The sequence below is a fragment of the Simochromis diagramma genome, unplaced genomic scaffold, assembly GCF_900408965.1.
Source record: "Simochromis diagramma unplaced genomic scaffold, fSimDia1.1 OVJJ01000361.1, whole genome shotgun sequence".
Lineage (NCBI taxonomy): Eukaryota > Metazoa > Chordata > Actinopteri > Cichliformes > Cichlidae > Simochromis > Simochromis diagramma.
In genome coordinates this window covers 14508421-14527819 of record NW_024386860.1, presented here as the reverse complement: position 1 = coordinate 14527819, position 19399 = coordinate 14508421, and the positions used below count along the sequence as shown (strand labels likewise).

The window sequence follows — 19399 nt, the reverse complement described above, 5'->3', positions numbered from 1 at the left end:
GGATGGTGACGTGCCGAGAACACTACAGGCACAAAGAGTTAGTTGACGAGCTGGCGGAGAAGAGATGGTGACGCTAGTCTTAAATACCGTCTCGCTTATCACTGAGAAACGGGGTCAGGTGAGTTGCACAGGTGAGACGATGAGGGCTCCGCCCCAGGGCGGATTCTGCAGTCATAACAACAACAATGGAAAGGTACCGGAAGCTTACCCAGACTATGACAGGGTTTACAGAGGATGGTTCAAACAAATTAAAAATATCCAGTGAGCAGCAGTTCTCTGGTTGGAAATGCTTTATTGATATCAAAGGCCCGGTAAGAATGACCAGGCTGCTTTGACCTGCAGGCAGGCAAGAGCAACTCAAATAACCACTCGTTACAACTGAGGTATGCATAGCATGTAAAATATGTCAAACATTGAAGCAGATTACAGATTACAGCAGCATCTTGTCAGAACAGAACAGAACAGTGAGGTTACAATTCACAGACTCACTGAAACGGCACAACCAAAAAGTAGTCGGGTCTGATGACTCATGGAACGGTCAAAATTTGGGGTAAACAGGATGAAAGAATAGATCCATTTTGCACGATTCAGGCTGCTGGTGGTGGTGTAAATGTGTGGGGGATACTTTCTTGGCATGCTTTGGGCCTGTTAGTGCCAACTAAGCATTGATTATACCATGTCAATCTATGCCACAAATAATAGAGGCAGTTATTAAGGCAAAAAAGGTCCCAACGCAGTACTAGCAAGGTGTAACTAATGAAATGGCCAGCGACATGATGGTAAACAAGTCAGAAAATAAATATAAAATGTTTTTTGGTTTGTTTGTTTTTTAAATTTCAGGGATTTTGTTTTATTGTTATTGTTGTTGTTTTTTATTTAAGTATTGTATAGCGATGGTAACGACTATTAAATCTCAACTAAAATGTTTTTTGCAACTTTTGACAGTAAGTTGCAGTATCTTCACGTCCTACCAGGGGGCGCAGTTTACACGTTGTAACTGACATTTTTGTCACTAATTGTGGAAGTAACTGCTGTTGCTGCAGCAGTATACCAGAAGACTTCTTCTGGTATAATGACCTGAACAAAGGCAGTTCATAGTTCATAGGATTACACAAAGAACAAACATGTGTTATTTGAGTAATGACTGGGTGTGGCCCAGTGCAGCTTCACCTCCAGCATCCCGTTTGTTTGAACACAACAGTGCAGACGGATAAATCCACCATCACCGGCTTGCCCAATGAGAAGAGCGGGGGGCGTTCCTGGCGTTATTTCTCCGCTGGCGAGTGAACCACAACAAACAACGGAGATACACCGGATGGCAAGTAAAACAGACTAAAACACACATCAGGTAAGCGGTTAGCGGAATGTTAAACGAACGTCTGTTGGATATTTAACGACTTCGACGACTGGCGAACCGTCGATCCGGTTTTAATTAAATGTCTGAATTACGTTTGGCAGCCTACAGTCGACGCAGAATACGGGTTTTCAGAGTGTGTTTACATTTTTAAGAAATGTATAAGCTAAATGTGCCTATTGTTTGTAAAAATAAAGGCGTAAAAGCCGCTTTCCACCGGCCGGTACTGTGTGTCCTCGGCTAGCCTTAGCAGCTCAGCAGTAGCAGTAACAGCATGGCGGCCTTTGCTGTGTGTCGTGTATGTAGACAACAGCCTGGGTGAGTCTGGAGCATTTCTTTATAGTTTTATGTTGAGCAGCGTGAATATCCAACGGTGTGGAAAAAGGCAACTCAAACATGACGGTGCTATACGTGTTGAGAAACACCGGCCTACTTTACGGTTTAAAACAAATAACTAGAGTTCTTTACTATGAGGATATTAGCTCAGACAGAACTAGAACTGCCAGTTACTGCTCATTTACTTAAGTGTACTCACATGAAATCTTAGTATATTTGAAACTATAGCTGGCTTATTAATACTTCAGCAGTTCTTTGATATTAGTGTATGACAGACCGATATTAACCACTTTATATAACACGTTTTCTTATATTATTATACTTGAATATGGTACTGTGCTTATTTACATTACATTTACATTACATTATTATTTACAACTGCTGAGTAAGTAGTGTTTTAAATACCAGAGAAACACATGGGCCTAAATTCCAACTATTTTATCATCAGTGAGACCGAACACAATACAGAGACACAGAACAGGCAGATAGCAAGTGTGTGACTTGCATGTCCAAAGCCCCCACTGGATGCCATTGTTTTGACAATACATAGTCAGAAAGCCATGCCAGCACTGCTAAAACGAGCAAATAACCTAAGAGAGCTGGACAATTTGAAACTGGTTGTAGTGGGGAAAAAATAAAATGCACCGGTACCAGTGCCCAGCAGCATCTGTTTTAAATGAGCACAGCCCTAAAAATGCCTCACACTGCAGTAAATGTACTTTGGAAAATATGGAGCAGATTTTTCCTGTTCAGTGAACACGTCTGCTAGTCATTAGAGTCAGATTGATTTGACAAAGCAGTCTTAAAGCAATAATATCATTAAAAAAAACAGATTGCTCACATATTTATAACCTTGAAGAAACACATCACACAGCAAAGCATATTTATGAGTCCTCAAGTTATGTCTGAATTATGACTATTAATTCCTAGTTATGGCATTCTATGAATGTAAAGCTGTAGTACTATGCAAAAGTTAATTTGCCCATCACTTCTTCATATTTTGTTGGAAAAATAGGAAATAGGTAGAGCGATTTATTGAAACATGCACACACATACATGGAAATACAGTATGTAAGATAAAAACAGAATTTGTGCAGTTCTGAGAAGCTTTAAAGTCAACACTTGGAGCGGTTAACAATCTGATGTTTTCCAGATGGTATATTCTGGTGGATTGAAGTCTGATTGTAGTTTTTGTATTTATAATTCCATCAGTTTCAACAAACTGGTGAAATGCAGCCCCAAACCAATTACAGAGCCTCAACCATTTTACACTAGACACTCACTGTTTTACTTCTCTTTTGACCTCCTCCTCACATACTGATTTTACATTTTAAATTTGGATTCATCACTTCATATAACCTGTTACCATTCAGTTTCAGTCCAGGTCTTGTATAATTTGACACACCTCATTCTTTTTTCCATTCCTTAACAATGTGTTCTTGACAGACACCCCTCTTCTGAGACCATTTCCTATAAGGCTTCAGTGAACATTAGATCAATCGCAGGTCCTGTATCAGGTCTTTGGTGGATTTTTTTTCCCCCCTATTTCTAATGGACATGACTCGACTCAGATGCTGTTCATCTGCTGCAGACAGTTTTTTCCCCATAGCTGTAAAAGGATGAAAAGAGTATTGTCATCATGCTGCCTGGTGGATGGGTGGTGTGGATACAGGAGTCACACTTGAGGGAATGTGGAATTTTGAAATGACTGGCCAATGTCCAAAGAAAGACTTTGAAAGCCTGGAGAATTACTGCTCAGGACCACTTTAAAAAATGACTAGAAAGTCTGTGTCCTTAGTGTCCTTAAAAGCAATTTATAAATAACTGAAAGGTAATGTGTGAATTTTGCTTCAGTGGGAAATCTATGTTGTAACTATATTGCGTCTCTGTTGCGTAGTAACCAGCAACTCATTTTAAACCTTTGTCATAACCTTCTATGTAACCTGACGTGCGCCTAGTGAGAAATGTAACTACATGTCATGTCGACAAAGCCCACAACAACTTGAATGGCGTGGTCGCTTGCAATTAATAGGAGTTTCCAGTTACATCATAGATTTCCCCCTGTAGTCCAAATCAAGCATAACTTGAGGCAATTTACTATCTCAACGGTCTCATGTACTGAGTTTGTTTCAGTCTATACAAATTAATGTTTTATACTTTAAAAAGAGCAAATAGGTCAGTATTTAGAGGTTGGAGAGGTAGGTGGTAGACACCATAGTTTGCACCAACTCCCGTTCCCTCCTCCCCCGACAGGAAAGACTTGTTGTATCAATTTGATTGGATTATTATCTATGCATTAGTATCTATTAGAAAGTACTCATTTAGGGTTGGGTATTAAAAACTACTCATTAGATTTAGGAAAAAGACTGGTTTGAGTTAAAATACAGCAGTTCCCGCTTCTTTTAAAACTCTGTTTCCTTGGTTGTCACTGTGACAGTAAAGTCGTACTGACGGTGGAGAAAAGAATGTGACAGTTTGTCTGCGTGACCATGAGCAATTCAATTACTTTTTCATTCCTGTCACATTTTGCCATGAGAGTGGTCTAAATATTTAACTTACAAATGTGTTAGTTAAATGTATTTTATACAACATTGGAAAATAGAGAAGAATAGAGTCTATGTTTGAATTCCAACAGATTTACAAAAGACTTTTGTGATGAAGTTTGTTTCCCTGGGAAGTGTTTACTGGGATACATCCAGATCTAATTTTACATCCAAATGGCTCTCTGGCATGTGGTTAGTCAGCATGGCGTGCTGAACTTGTGCAGAAGTTCCTCTCTCTGTATGTTCTTTTTTTTCTGCTGATTACAGACAGCTGCAGCTATGGGCAAGACCCAGTCACTCTTAGCTAAGCAAAAAGACGAGAGTCAAGACGCTCTGACGGAGTATGGGGGGAGTCACACAGAAGAGGATGGAAAGAATGGAGATGTGTCTCAGTTCCCCTATGTGGAGTTCACTGGACGGGACAGCGTTACCTGCCCCACATGCCAGGGCACTGGCAGAATCCCTCGTGGTAAAGCTTAGCTGTTAAATGTTTAACTGTTAAGAGTTTTTTAAAAGCAGAGATATCAAAGTACCCATCTGTACAAAATACCCATGAATCAAGTTGAAATTTACAAGAATACCATCCTAATTTATTATAAACCTTTAGTAATGGCTTAATGAATGCTGTATGCATTTGGTTTTATCAAGTTTGACTGACAACTCTGCATTATAAGGAAACATGCAATCCAACTGCTTGCACATTTTCATGCAAGTGTTGCTTGCATTTGCATCACCCTTTTCCACATGTCACCTCAATTTCCAACCAGTAAGAAAAGCAAGGACAAAAACGGAAATATTGCTTACAAAAATTGTTATAACTTAAAGTCGAAAGTTATAACTTAAAGTTGTAGTTATGTTCTTAAGACCACAGTTCTTTTCTTGGCAACTATTAAAACTGGCTTGGCCTGCACTTGCTTATCAGTCATCCCAGTTTACTTAAAACCAGATCTGGAACTCAGGACTGCACATTTCTGCCAAGGCCAAGTTTTCTGGATCAAGAGGAATATACTGATCTAAATTAGTTTATTGATATTATCAAGTTGTCTCCCATTTGATATGCCCTACTTCAAAGAGGTGGTTTAATTACTTAGGTGCCACCATTAGAAATCGAGTCAAGACTTGACAATTGCAATTTTAAGTGAGAAAAATAAACTAGGCGAAGATTCTTCTTTGGATGTAGTTTTAAAGCAGTGATGCAAAATCGATTCCAGCAGTTACACTTTTTTTTTTTTAAACTCATTCAACAGGTCAAGAGAATCAGCTTGTGGCTCTGATTCCATACAGCGACCAAAGGCTCAGACCAAGCAGGACGTAAGTCTGCATTGTGTGCTCTTTTTATAAATTAGCTGCCTTAGCTGTGCGTGTGATGAAACAAAATGAACACACAGCAGCACAACAGACTTTGAAGCCAACAGCTGTTTCAGCTTTTGACTTCTCCTTTCAATCTCCTGCAGAAAGCTGTATGTCACAATATCAGTCGCTCTGTGCCTGCTGCTGTCTGGCCTGGCAGTTTTCTTCCTATTCCCTCGCTCCATTGATGTCTCCTATGTGGGAGTGAAGTCTGCCTATGTCTCCTATGACCATGACAAACGAATTGTCTATCTCAACCTTACAGTAAGTGTGAGCACTTTATAATAAATGATACATAAAATATATTCAAAAATAAAACGTAATTAATAATCTAACTGAATTTACTGATAGTATTGCATCAGTAGAATGCTGCATGGTTTAATTCTTAATTTTGAATTACGCATTTTTTTAAAAATATTTAAATTGATGCTAGCATGCTTAGACAGGCAATGACCAAGGACAGCTCTAAATCAATAATGTTTGCTAACAAGTTTGCCATATTAACTACCTTCTTTTCTCTAGAACACACTGAACATCACCAACAATAACTACTATGCCATAACTGTGACCAACATCACAGCCCAAGTGCAGTTCTCCAAGACGGTGATAGGGAAGGCCAGGCTTAGCAACAGCACAGTGATCATACCACTGGATGAACAGCAGGTAGGTTGATATATGTTTTCTGTGTTTAGACCACTTTTCTCACATATTTTCTCCGATAAAATCTGGGTTCTCCTAAATGTTGAAATCCTCTTGAATCAAATATGATGCGTTTTTCTCTCAGGAAACTCGCATGATTTGCACTAACCTCAAACTTTATTATGCATAAATGCAATTTGTGCATCAGTCGGCTTTGTGTGTTTTTCTGAATTTTCCAGGTTCTATGAAACAGCCTACATACACAAACACTCATAAATATCTTACATACAATTTCCACTTACCACAACTTGGCAACCCACAAGCTAATTCGAGGTGTATGTGTGCATCTAAGACCAGGTTGATGCTAAAGGCGTCAGTTCACTATGTCATTCCTATTGTACTACTGCAGCACCTTCTTTACTGTGAAAACACAGTACAGGGTGAGGCTTTAAAAACATGGGGAAATAAAGTAAAGGTCTTTGTGTGAGATGAGTGTGCAGAGGTCATCTACAAAGTTCAGCTCTGGAAGATGCTTCAAAAATATACAATTCACCAAAACCATTTCACACATTACTGGTTTGTTAGTTATGGTAGGAAATACATTTTTTAAAAAAGGGGGGAAAAAGGCTAAATCATTAAAATCACTACAGCATTGGTGTTCTGATAGATATACCATAGCAGGCCATGTAGGAGGTTACCATTTTTCTGCACCCCAGTGTCAGTATTATAATGTTGCAGTGTAGTTTGGAGATTGTCTTGATCACTTTGCTCAGTGAGCCCTAAAAATGTACAACTGAGTACAAAGTATCCCTCACAGTTTCTGTTTGTTTTTTGTTTTTCTTGACTTTCTTTATTTTGCTAGTGAATTTGAAACGTGTCCAGCTGCGGCTTTTCTGTGTGCAGTTTGCATGCTCTCTCTGTGCTCGTGTGGTTTCTCTCCAGATGCTGTAGCTTCCTCTCACAGTCCAAAAACATGCATTGGTTTAGGTTGACAGGCAAGTCTAAATTAGCCATAGTTGTGAGTGTGAGCGTAAATGTTATCTCTGTGTTAGCTCTGCAATAGACTGGCGACCTGTCCGGGGTGCACGCTGGTTTTCCTCTGTAACAGCTGGGATAGGCCCCAGCCCCCCCCGCTGGATAAGTGGAAGAAAATGGATTTTCAAATCTAATATCTTTTCTCTCTGAATTGTGTTTACAGATTGATTACATGGTCCCCACCATCATCGCTGATGAATTGAGTTACATGTTGTGAGTATCTTATTTGAAGTCCTATTAATAAGGCATTTTACACTCAGATCAGTATCATGTTTAATCTTACTTGTCTCTCTTTCAGTGACTACTGCACCTTACCAACAATTAAAGTTCACAACATAGTGGTCATGATGCAGTAAGTATGACAAGATATTGAATATTTTTCTTTTTATGTCTGATACTGTGCTCAGCTGAGCATCAGTCTTTAATCTCAGCTCCCTCCTCCACACTTGCATAACTTCACCCACACACCCACACACACTGAAGATCTGCCCAGAGCAAACAGCCTTCTGCTGTGGGGCACTGTTCAGATCAGCAGAAGCCCCGGGCCTTTGGGTGCTTTGCTCATTTACACGTCAAATCTGACTTGGAAGCAGACTGTAAATTTAGCAGTTAACATTTCTCCTAATTAATTCTCTGAATCGAATGTCGGGGAAGGCAAACCGCTGGTCTCTAGCCAAGTATCATCAGTATCATTGCACTGATGAATGCCAGTAAAAATGAGGATGAGAAAAGCAGCCAATATCCTAAAACCTAATGTAGCCTTTCAGTGGTTTTATATCTGGACCATGATACAATAAAGGTCAGTTGTGACTGTCTAATCGAGTGTCTTGTTGCAATTGAGTGTATTCATTTGCCTCTAAAAAGACTTTCATTTTTAAAATCCCTTCAGTCTGTCTTGAATATTTTAGGAAGATGAATCAAACAGTTGGATTTATAAGAATAACTATAGTATACATAAGAGAAAATTATATTGTGTTGTATACACTTGTAAAAATGGGGGATGGGTCAGTTTCAGACAGATTTTCTTATGTTAGTGAGGGAAGATGTCACTAATACTGTATTTTTTTTTTTTTTTTTTCTGCGTTTGCAGCCAGTTACAAGAAAAGGGTGATCTTAAAGAGTCGGGTGCTACAACAGCCTAAGGCAGAAGTTCAGTATAAGCTAAATAACGCCCCCACCCCCCAAGTGTGAAGAATGCAGAATGACTCTAAAAGAGTCCAAGAATAGATTTTCTTTAAAAAGTCAGTTCTGACAGAAGTAATGATGAGCAAAGTTATTCAATCTGGGCTGATTTGTTTTGTGGGGTCCCCCCCCCCCCACACACACACACACTTCAGTGTTAGGACAATGATGGCGTGTCTTTGTGAGAAATTATTTTCTTGCACTAGTAATTGACTCTCTTCAAAAAATTAGGAAGCAAGTGGATGTTAAAACTGGTTTGATAATCACTTCTGCTATTTAAACAGACAAGCATACCAAGCAAATAAGTAATTATATTAATAGCATGCAGTGACATGCAGGGGAAGAAAAAGCTTGCGTCTTGCTGCAGTCTGGCAGAAATGTCTTAAGCTAAAAGCAGCACTGTTCTGTAGCACTCCCGTACACCTGCGAGTGTTTCTACAGCTCCAACAGAGCCAGACGTCCGCTCTCTACATCAGTTTGTCCCGTCACTTTCAAAAGCTGCATTCTTCATGTTAAACCTTTTTTTTTTTCTTTCTTTTTTTTTGTGTATATCAATCATTTAAGCTTAATACATTTGTACTGGACACTTCAGTATTCAAAAGCAGTTTCTGCAAAATAAGGTGTGTCAAGATGACATCCAAACCCTCTAAACCGAACAACCTCAAGCTTGTCATACTAAGCTTACAATGAGGCTGCTAACCTCATTGATCACATTATTATAAATGTTAGGCCAATGAGGTAATGCCAATAAAAAAATTTATAAAGCTTTTGGCAATACCAGATTTTCAGATGGACTAATTTAAGTTTTACCTCTAGGAAATTTTAAAATCCATGAGACTACAGTCTAAATGTGCAGAGGAAGCAGGGCTCTTATCAGCTTTATTTGCAAGATTTGCGACACCTTGACAGCAACTACAGCTTTCTAACGATGCACCAGTGCAACTTTTCCCAGCTCTGATACGACACAGATCTGTTGGCTTCATGCATTTTTCAATGTCAAGTACTCATCTGATACTAATGTTAAATGAATGATCTGTTTTCACAGTCACTCTGAGGATCAGACTGGAAGTTAATTTTATACATAAGACAATGTCAGGCTTTGCTTCACTGTTTTGTTTAAATAAGATGTAATAAATCCAAGAATGTAAATTTAGTCGATTGGCATTTCTTAGTAAAATTAAAAAATCCCAGTGAGACCAAAGCAAATGCAGGCGAAGGGGGGGTCACTGTTTTCATTGTTTGCACCAATCTCTTTTCAGCTCACTGTGCGACTCTTCACAACTACTGTTTATTCTAGTTTCTCCTTTGCTTGCTCTCAATGAGACTTTTCTTACTATCATGCAAACTTGTCAAGTGAGGAGTGGAACTGATAGCTGTGAAGTCATATCAAGAGTTGATTTTGTGATGTTATAAGTACAAGGAAAGCCTCCCAACCAGTTTTTGACTGTAATAAGAGCAAGAAAGCGAAGTCAACAGGGTGTTATCTGAGCTTTTCAGCATGACTCGCCTGAAAAGCTGTGGTTGGCTGTTGGTGTAGCTAACTGCTGACACTTTGCTCCATGCTATCTCAGATCTCCTGCTGCTGATGCATGTTGTAGTAAATGCAGAATAACATAGACCTGAGGCCTGCACTATGAAGCCAGATTAATGACTTAGTGAGCAGGTCCAGGCTAAAGGTTTCTGTGTCATAAAAGTGGATTTCTTTTTATCTAAGTCACTGTGGTAACTTAGACTGAACAGATAACCTGCTTCTGATCAGATTATGTTTCATGTTTTCACTGATTCTTTTATTTACAGCATGTATTAAATGTTATCTAGATTATCTACTGGGGGAATATGTTTTATATGTCCAAGTCGTTAAGCCGTACCACCGCTTAAACCACTGATTGAAGCACCTGAAATGTATACTGATTTATTTTGTTATGCAAAAATTGTATAAACCTTGTTGTACTTGATTCTAATCTACTGCTTAGTCTCCTTTACACTGCTGGACGCTACAAGAACAGACAGCAGGAATACCTGTTCAATCCATAAAATCGTTTTCACTTTGATCTGCTGACAAAGTGCAGCAATTTTAATTTAGTTTTAATGTTAAAATGGATCCAGTTTACAGTTTCAGAGCAGCTAAACAGCAGCACAGAGAGCGTGCTCAGAGATAAAATAACTTGAATTCAAATGTTTTGGACTACTCTGTGCACGAAACCACCAGATTAATGATTTTCTGCAACATTATATAATTTTTTTTGTTTTATTTGCAGTGATGCATTTTACTGTAATGTTTTTTATCTTCTTAATCACAATTTTATCATCATCATCATCATCATCATCAGTTGATAATGCTTCTGATTGGAGTAGACAGCACCTATTATGATTCTTTCATGCAGAAGAAGAGTCACATGACTTGCAAAATGCCCAGTTTTGTTTGAGCACGCACAGAGCCTGATGCATATACCCCTGCCTGATAGAGGAAGCTGATAAACCCTGTTCTTAACTGTGATAACGGTTATCTCCAACTGAGGTTTTGGGTTTTGTTAGGACAGCTAGCATAAAGAAAGCCTGGCTGTGTTGAATTTTGTTTGTAGTCTACCCCTCAAGTGAGGATCAGAACAATAAGCTGTCCAAACCCAGCAGTCAAAAAGTCAACTTCAGAAGTTGTTTGTTTTGAAGATAAAATGTGTTGTTTCTTATTGATTTTTACTGTGCTGAATCCAGATTGATCAGATTTGTTACTATTTTCAAGATATTTAATCTTTTTAGCTGTTTATAGGTACATGGCTGTGATAGTTAACTTTTAATCAGAAATTGTAAGCTCTTCATGGATGCTTCATATGATAATGTTTCCCCTTTCTTTAATTTTCGAATAACTATGAAAAACTGCTCTGTGCAGAGAAGACTTGATATGCCACATAGAATAACATAGAGGTTTATTCCACTTCAATTCACAAGAACGCTGCACAGAATTTATTTAGAGCTTAGGCCAGAACAAGATGTTGAGTCTAGGTGTGATAGATCTATAGATGGAGGAAATGCACTGGTGTAAGTTCTGAGCTACAGTACTTTCAACAGCAAATAATGATAGCAGTGATATCAGACTGCTGCACAACTGTTTCCACTGATCTCTTGCACTTTGATCATGTTTGACTCTTGTTTGCTTTTCAGGGTGATGGTGACAACGTCTTACTTTGGCCACACGGAGCAGGTCTCCCAGGAGATGTACCAGTATGTGGACTGTGGGGGGAACACCACCTCGTTGCACGGGCATGTGCAGGTCTACCAATAAGGGAAGCAAAAGAGCTTAGGCATCAGATACTGCTGTTGACCTCCATACAAAACATCTTTGCTTTTAATTTAGTCGTAGTGGCTCATCAGTTTTTAAGTCCTGAATAGTTTATTCTGTTTAGAGGACAAACATGATGTTTAGAATAGACGTTTTGCAATAAAACCACCAAACGATGGTTTATCCCTCGTGAACCAGACCTGTAAATCCTCCTCATGGCCCATAGACGAGAGGTTTGTAGTTTTTCCAGGCTGGTAAAAACAGAGCACATTATTCAATATTCAGTATCACTCCTCCTCTGTATTTGAAATACTGGAAGCAATAGCTTTACTTACGATGCACTTTAGCTGGGCCTTTTGAAGAGAAGGTAATGTGAATATTGCTTAAATAGAAGGGGAAAGCTGCTCACAGCCCCTCTCATTCTACACCACTTTATGAAATCGTTTCTAAAACGTGTGAGAGAGAATTGACTTTTGAAAGTAAAGCTACTGAGGTGTTCCTAATCATTCCTTTCTGCTCTTATTTGACTCCTTTCTACAAACAGCCTCTCTCTTTTTGTTTCACGAATTTTGTTAGTGTGTAGAGCAGTACAGCAGACTCACGTCATCACTGATTTATTCTAAACTTTTAGTTTTTGTGCGGTGTGTGTGTGTAACTCTGTTAATCATCAGGTTAAAAGCGACGCGTGACTACTCTGAAGACCTTAATGAGCATATTTTACTGAAAAATAAAATACATTTTTCACTTGATAAGAAAATAACTTATAATAATATTTTTATGTCATAGGCTTATTCATACAAATGTCACCTTTTTTTAAAAATTTAAATTAATCCTATTTTTGTGGGCCATGGTGTAATTTGCTGTTTTGATCACATAAATATAATTTCTTAAATCAACATGCAAAGTTTCACAGTTTAAATCGCTGCAAAATCTCCACATTTCTACACGTCATTTTGAAGAAAGTAAACCGAAATCAAGCTGTTCGTAATATTCCATAAATGTGAAAGTTTCCCAGCTATTTTCTAACATCTAAACAGTGGTTTTGTGTTTTTCATGCATGCCGGTGACAATAAAATCTATTCATTTTGAGCGTTTCTTGTGTTTTCTTGGTGTGCTTCTAATACACTGTGTACACACAGAGTGGTGCCAAATGTCTCACTCAGCTGAAGTATGAAGGTCCCCAAATTCTTACCTTTTCATTACTCCATTGTTATTACTGCACATTAATACTTGAAACTGGACGTTTAAAAGACAAGAAAAAGTAGGTCTTCATGTTTTCAAACATCTGCATCAAGTCCATTTCAGTGGACTTGATGCAGATGTTTGAGCAATGAATAGGAGATAAAATTTGCAGGTTTCTTACAAATGTGCGAAAACAAATTTCATCTGATCATAAATTAGTTGTCCATAAATGATTTTGTCTAGAAAATGTACCCGACATAAACATCTTCCTTTTATTGAGGATAACAGGGTTTTATTGTATTACACCAAAAGAACTACACCTGCAGTATCCTCACAACCCACCAGGGGGCTGCAGCTATTGCAGGGTGACCAGATACTGTACTTTTATCTGGAACTTGTTCTTTCTTCTCACAAAATGAAATAGTGTCCCATATTCTGATCTAGTTCACGAACACATGTCTCCAAATAACGTTTTCTCTTTGTCATTGTCTGTGCATTCCTACTGAAACTCAGAGATGAAATTTGGAAATAAGATTGCAAATTTGCAGTAATATTGCAGAAGACCGGTGACAAACTTTAGCATAACTGTCCTTCATATTCCTCATGCCAAATCTGTTTATCTGCCTCTTAGCATTAGTACGGTGTCCCACACAAACACACTCATTAATGTTGTTGGGATCCTGTCACGAACCTATTCACTCCAGCAACTATCCACAGAGCTGAAGCACACACATAAAGCAACATCTATTAACTTCCATTTATGCTCATAATAAATTAGAATTGAGGATGTGGTTGTAAAGCTGTGTGTGTTTAAGCTATTTATTAATGATAATAGTAATATTTATTACTATTTTCAAAGAACCTAATTTTGTTCTCTGCTTTCAAAACTTCTTTCTGGTGTTATCCATCTGTTTGTTTCCTAAAGCGAGAGGCACAGGCCCCTTGTGTATCATGGTATGTTCACATCTGTTGCAGTCATTAAACCACCAGCTCACTTCCACTCCGGGATCCAGGTCACAGGTCTAGACCAGAGCTGCACTGGAATACATACAACAGAGAAAAAACCTTCTTGCCCCCATCGCTAATGTATTTTGCTTACTGATTGTACTTTAGTTGTTGCCAGTAGAGTGTTAGTGGGGCAGCACTGTACTTTTATTTTTGCTTCTGGAGGTACTTTATTACTAAATGAGTGATTTCCCCTTTGGATTTTTAACACGATGGCATTCATCTTTGTTGTTATTCTTTATCTTTTTTGGTGGTTACGCAGGCTAACTGCTGATTAGCAGGTTGAATATAGTGCATTATCAAATAAACCACATGAAGATATCACTCTGCAAATAAGCGACAACCTATTATTTTCTCCCTACAGAACTATATTGATTTAAAGTGACTCAACACATTATCACCAGTTTCAATGAAAATCTTATTACCAAAGAAATCCACCCAGATATGAGTGAAACTCACACTTCTAAACTGGCCACAGAGGAAACCCATTTAAATCAAGTTAAAAGGTCAGACTCACTGTCCCGACACTGCTTAGTATAATGCTGATTCTTGATTTTTAGATGTTTGGAATATTTGTGTGTTGTGCCAACTAAATCTACATAACTGCATTTGTTGTGAGCTACTTCAGTTCAGATTGTTTGGGAAGAACTATGCTAAGGTCTTCATAAAGTCCAGTTGTCTCTCTTCCAGCTGGACTCTGTCATGCACGACAAGTCTGATGTGGTGAGTCCAAGGAAAGACTCTGACTGCTTGTCCAGAGAAGCTTTCCGTGAATAAGCAGCAGAGCGACTCCATACCGTTTATGGAAATTTAAATCTTGTACTTGGAGTAGTCCAAGTATTATGCAAACTCTGTTTATTCTGAGCTCACAGGACTCAGAATAAAGAAACACTGTTCACTTTTACTGAAAAATGCAAAACGCAGAGAATCAAACAGAAAGCTACTTTGCCTGTTTGGTCTCTGAACAGCTTTAAGGGAGCAGAGAGAAGAACCACATCCGCTACTGATTGGTTGTGTTATTGTCATTACAACAGAACTTCCCCCTCACCCCGTCCTTCATACAGGCCCAGGGTTTCTTTTCACCAAACAAGAGGAAATGGTTTTTCCATATCTGCTCTACATAGACTAACATCCCAAACTCTGTCTTTCTGACAAATATAATCACAGACATTTAAAGTGATTCTACAGTCTTTTAGATATAGTTTGTCAACATCGCTGTGAAATATGTACTCAGTATAAAATACTGCACTTTTCTTTTGTTGCATATTTCACAGCAGTTTCTTTAAACCAAAATTAAACCTTAGATGTGTAGCCATGAAAAATAATACTTTGCACAAATTATGAATTATGTGCCTTAGAAATCAGTCCTTGCTGTTATAACAGAAGTGAGTAAGATGTTGTTTAAATACCACTAGTTATAGATGCTATGTAACTTTAATAAAGTTAAATATTTGGGTAAAGTGAGCTTCCTGTATGTGTGTAGATATATTAGGTCAACTGAGGACCTTCAAAATCAGTTGTGCATCATCTTTTGTGTCTCATTTTGTGAAGCAAATGTTGTACTAGAAGATACCAAGTATAGTGAGTATAGTTACTCAACAAATGTGCATATGTACCAGAAACTTGTCCATTTATTTCATCCAGCCACCTTATGGTAGACTGTCCCAAACATGTAGCACAGGATCAGTGAGGATTAAACAGCAGGTAGCAGTGTTTCATACAGTTCATACAGGTGAGCTCTTACATTTGTTGAAACATTTTTATTTTATGGTTAGCAAAAAAACAAACAAAACAAACTACACTACAGATTTTTATTTATTTATTAGGCATTCTGGAGCAGTTATATTACTCTCTTTGTGGGTGCTACATATGAAACACAACCGCTTTAATCTAAGCAACAATACAAATACTTTTTATGTTACCACATGTAGCATTCCTTGGATAAATTATTGCACAACGAACAGACTGCAAATACAATCAGATTACTCTTAAATCCTTCTTTGGAGTATTTTACTATAGAGCAGCATGGTGAAGCTGTGCTATCCACATGTTTTAGGGCCTAATTTAATTAGTATCTTGAGCATCTCTGTCATAACTCCAGACAAACTATTGGGAAACCTCATCGTTATGAATCTGTTGTGGCAGAGTCAAACTTTTACTTCATGTAACCCCACTGCGTAATCTGCGCGGTGGTCTAACCTATATGTTTCATGCAAATATGGACTGCATAGGTTTGATCCAAAGTCTTGAAAAACAGCCCCAGCCCCCACCCCAGGGCGCTCTCCCTGCTCCGCCTCACCACCACCATCCTGGCCGAGAAGTTTTCCCTGTTTCTTCAGGAGACTTTCTCCTCCTCCATCCGTCCACCGCTTCGCTTCTTTTCACTCTTCATTTGAGCAACAAAGCACATCCGGCCATGTTCTTTGCGCCTCTCCTGTTTGCCTCTTTGATGTCGCTCGCCGGTGTGTGCTCCGGAGGCTCGGACGCGCCCCGGGGTGTCGCGGTCGGCTTCGTCTTTGACCTGAAAGCGAAGTGCGAGCCGCCGTGCGAACACGCCGGCGTCTGCATCCGCAACAACACATGCTTCTGCTCCCGGGGCTACGAAGGAGAGACCTGCCAGTATGGTGACGTGACAAACCTTTTATCTGCGCGTAATTTCAAATTCTGATGATGGCACAGGGAAGACCTCGTGCCAAGCTCAGCTATGAATAAATGGTTTAATGTGCCACTTTATTTATTGACCCAGTTTATGACTAACTTATTCTGTTGCAAATTAATTTAAAGTGACGAAGACTTCTGAGAAAGAAGGTCAAAACTTTGAAGCCTATTAAAAAAACTGTGGTGAATGTTTTTGCAGCCAACTGTGATCCCAAATGTAAAAATGGAGGAGTGTGTCTTCGCCCTGGAAAATGCAGATGTCCTCCTGGATTTGGAGGAAGATATTGTCACAAAGGTAAACGAGTTCATGGGAGCGGGACAGTTCTAATACAATAAGTGTATTAACACGTGTGTGCGTGTCATGATGACAGTTATTCTTTGCTTTTGGTGTATTTTCCTGCTCTATTCATTTGTATTCGGTTTACTATTATTCAGAATACTACACACAGTTTTCAGCTGTTGCTCACGTACTGCCTCATTTGTTTGTCTAAGTTCTTAAAACATTTTATGGATTAGATTTTTTTAAAATGTGTTTAATTAAGTTTATGAATGCATAAGTCAATGCATTCTAACAGAATGGTGTGTAGTGAAGAATTTCCTGGGTGCTTTGGGGAGTTTATACCCAAATTAACTTAAATCTTTTGTGGTATGGTAAAACTATCTCATGAACAGTGTGTGTGTGTGCGTGCGTGTGTGTGTTTTGCAGTGACGTGCGATGGGGGATGTTGGAACGGAGGAGAATGCACCGCTGTCAACGGCGTGGCCAAGTGTATCTGCCCTTCAAGCTGGGCCGGATCAAAATGCCAGGAGGGTTCGTGGCTGTATCTAATTACCCAATTAACACAGGAGGTCAAAGGTGCCAAATGGAGCTGTTCATCAGCTGCAGACATTAGTGGATGTTTAAGGCTTTTTATGGCTCCAAGTAGCTGTCACCAAGGGAAGCAACAGTCAGTCTGACTTAGTGGATGAGGCAGACATGCAGGTGTAACAGCTGGAGAGCTGTGGTGAAGTTTGTAATATTGGCAGAAAACTGCAGTTCAGTTTGAACTGGAAAAAAAACAGCAAAGATTGAAAAGCCAATTTTTTATATGTCTACCAAGATTTTTCTTCAAATGAAACTCAGACTTGACTTTTTAGTGATGAAAATCTGTTGTTAGACTGCTTCCACTAATGCATTCTCCATGTGAAATTAAGGATCTGTTGGACTAGCAATCCATCTTCTGTGGTCTAGATGAAATATTCAGCCTTGCTGCTCTTCTAGGATTAAAGCTGTTTCATTCATTAGCTGACTCGATGACTTCCTACGCTCATTTTCCATATTTGCTAGCATACACATTATACACATTGGGTCATTGGCACCGGGAAGGCTTAAATCTAATATGAACTCCTTCTCTTATATGCATGGCACTAATTTTACAAGTACACCATCAACATAAAACCACAATTAACTTAGCAACCAACACAACAGACCAATCACTTGCTAAACATAATGTCATAGGATAGTTACATATGTAGTTAAGCAGGAATCATAAAGGCCAGGATGATGCTTGAGCAAGTGAACCATATGCTGAAGTGCTGCAGGGACCTGCAAAGTTCGGTGGGGTTTGTAGATAATAATAGTGAAGGCCTGATCTCTGCCTGTCCACTCTTTACTGTCACCGTCCAATAAAGGCTGAAAATGCCTGAAAAACGTCACGTGCATGTACCAATGGTACATTACAGCCGCTACTGCCACTGTATGGTCTGACCAATGTCAAATTTTCACATTTGACTTTTGCCTGAATTAAATAAAAATATGTTCACATGTGTTCACAAAGCACAAACTTTTATTGTAAGTTTTTCTTTTTCATATTTCTGTTCCACGCTGAGCAAACCCCTCTATGGTTTGTTTCCCATGCAGCAATTTGTCCCCAGGGCTGCAGGAATGGAGGGCTGTGTGTGGCTCCAGGAATCTGCAGCTGCACGGAGGGATGGTTGGGTGGTGCCTGCCATATGGGTGAGTACACTGTTCCCAAAGACCGATAACGTTTTGCTGTGCACATTTGATGAGACTGGGTTAAATAATCGAGGAGCCTCAGATGTACGGAGTCGTGTTATGACCCCAATTCTGATGCTGGCCCTTCACTGGGAGCATTTATTCCTTATGATAAAGTCTTTTTCATTTCATCCAGTTCCGGTACTTTCTGCTCTCTTGACTACATTGCACCATTCTCACACCAGTGCATTTTACATACCCGATTTTTCTCTTTGCACCTTGGATTTGCTTTTCAGCTTAGTGTATTTCCAGATGTCACAACACTTCACACCTTTGAGACCAGCTGCTGGAGTTTATGATGCTAGAATTTACAAGCTCTTCACTCATTTCCCATTCCCCTGGTTTTACAAATAGTACCTGTGCTTTTGTTTTCTTTTGTCCGTAGCTGTATGCAGTCAGCCCTGCTTGCACGGAGGGAAGTGCGTTTCTCCCAACAAATGTCGCTGTCGACCTCCTTTCTCTGGACCTCGCTGCGAGGAGAGAAAAAAGTCCCACTAGTGCACCCAAGGATCAAACAATGTTGTGGGGGTGATTGTGTTTTTATACTGGGACGTAGTTAGTTTTACAGCAACTGTGTGGAAAAGATGGATGTAGCCACTATGATGTCACCCTTAAAGTTAGTGAAAACCCATCTTGGGAGTTTTAAAAACAGGCTGGAAACACCATAAAACGTACCCTCTTTCTCACCTATTTTACTGTAAATGTGAATATAACTTGCAAATTTGACATCATGCTGTAGTCAATAAATGTTTTTTTCTATAGACTTATACACAGTCAGACCGTGGAATTTGTGGTCTCAGTGA

At 39.1% G+C, this 19399-nt stretch overlaps 2 protein-coding genes across 2 annotated transcripts; both read left to right on the top strand.

Annotated features, from left to right (window-relative positions):
• Positions 1 to 1148: 1148 nt before the first annotated feature.
• On the top strand, positions 1149 to 12805 carry tmem106ba (transmembrane protein 106Ba). Its single transcript, XM_040030718.1, has 8 exons — positions 1149 to 1348; positions 4501 to 4702; positions 5481 to 5544; positions 5688 to 5847; positions 6106 to 6246; positions 7421 to 7470; positions 7556 to 7609; positions 11599 to 12805. Exons 2-8 carry the CDS (start codon positions 4513 to 4515, stop codon positions 11717 to 11719), a joined length of 780 nt encoding a protein of 259 aa, XP_039886652.1. The 5' UTR covers positions 1149 to 1348; positions 4501 to 4512; the 3' UTR covers positions 11720 to 12805.
• Positions 12806 to 12927: 122 nt separating this feature from the next.
• Positions 12928 to 19373, top strand: vwde (von Willebrand factor D and EGF domains). Its single transcript, XM_040030717.1, has 5 exons — positions 12928 to 16527; positions 16761 to 16856; positions 17268 to 17372; positions 18462 to 18557; positions 18982 to 19373. Exons 1-5 carry the CDS (start codon positions 16107 to 16109, stop codon positions 19092 to 19094), a joined length of 831 nt encoding a protein of 276 aa, XP_039886651.1. The 5' UTR covers positions 12928 to 16106; the 3' UTR covers positions 19095 to 19373.
• The last annotated feature ends 26 nt before the right edge of the window (positions 19374 to 19399 follow it).

Bases quoted from the DNA above. Each gene is read 5' to 3' on its own strand.
- tmem106ba (XM_040030718.1), top strand. From the start codon at position 4,513: ATGGGCAAGACCCAGTCACTCTTAGCTAAGCAAAAAGACGAGAGTCAA. The intron at 5,545-5,687 runs GTAAGTCTGCAT...AATCTCCTGCAG, and splicing joins AGGCTCAGACCAAGCAGGAC to AAAGCTGTATGTCACAATAT. The intron at 6,247-7,420 runs GTAGGTTGATAT...TTGTGTTTACAG, and splicing joins TACCACTGGATGAACAGCAG to ATTGATTACATGGTCCCCAC.
- vwde (XM_040030717.1), top strand. From the start codon at position 16,107: ATGTTTCATGCAAATATGGACTGCATAGGTTTGATCCAAAGTCTTGAA. The intron at 16,528-16,760 runs GTGACGTGACAA...ATGTTTTTGCAG, and splicing joins AGGAGAGACCTGCCAGTATG to CCAACTGTGATCCCAAATGT. The intron at 17,373-18,461 runs GTTCGTGGCTGT...TTTCCCATGCAG, and splicing joins CGGATCAAAATGCCAGGAGG to CAATTTGTCCCCAGGGCTGC.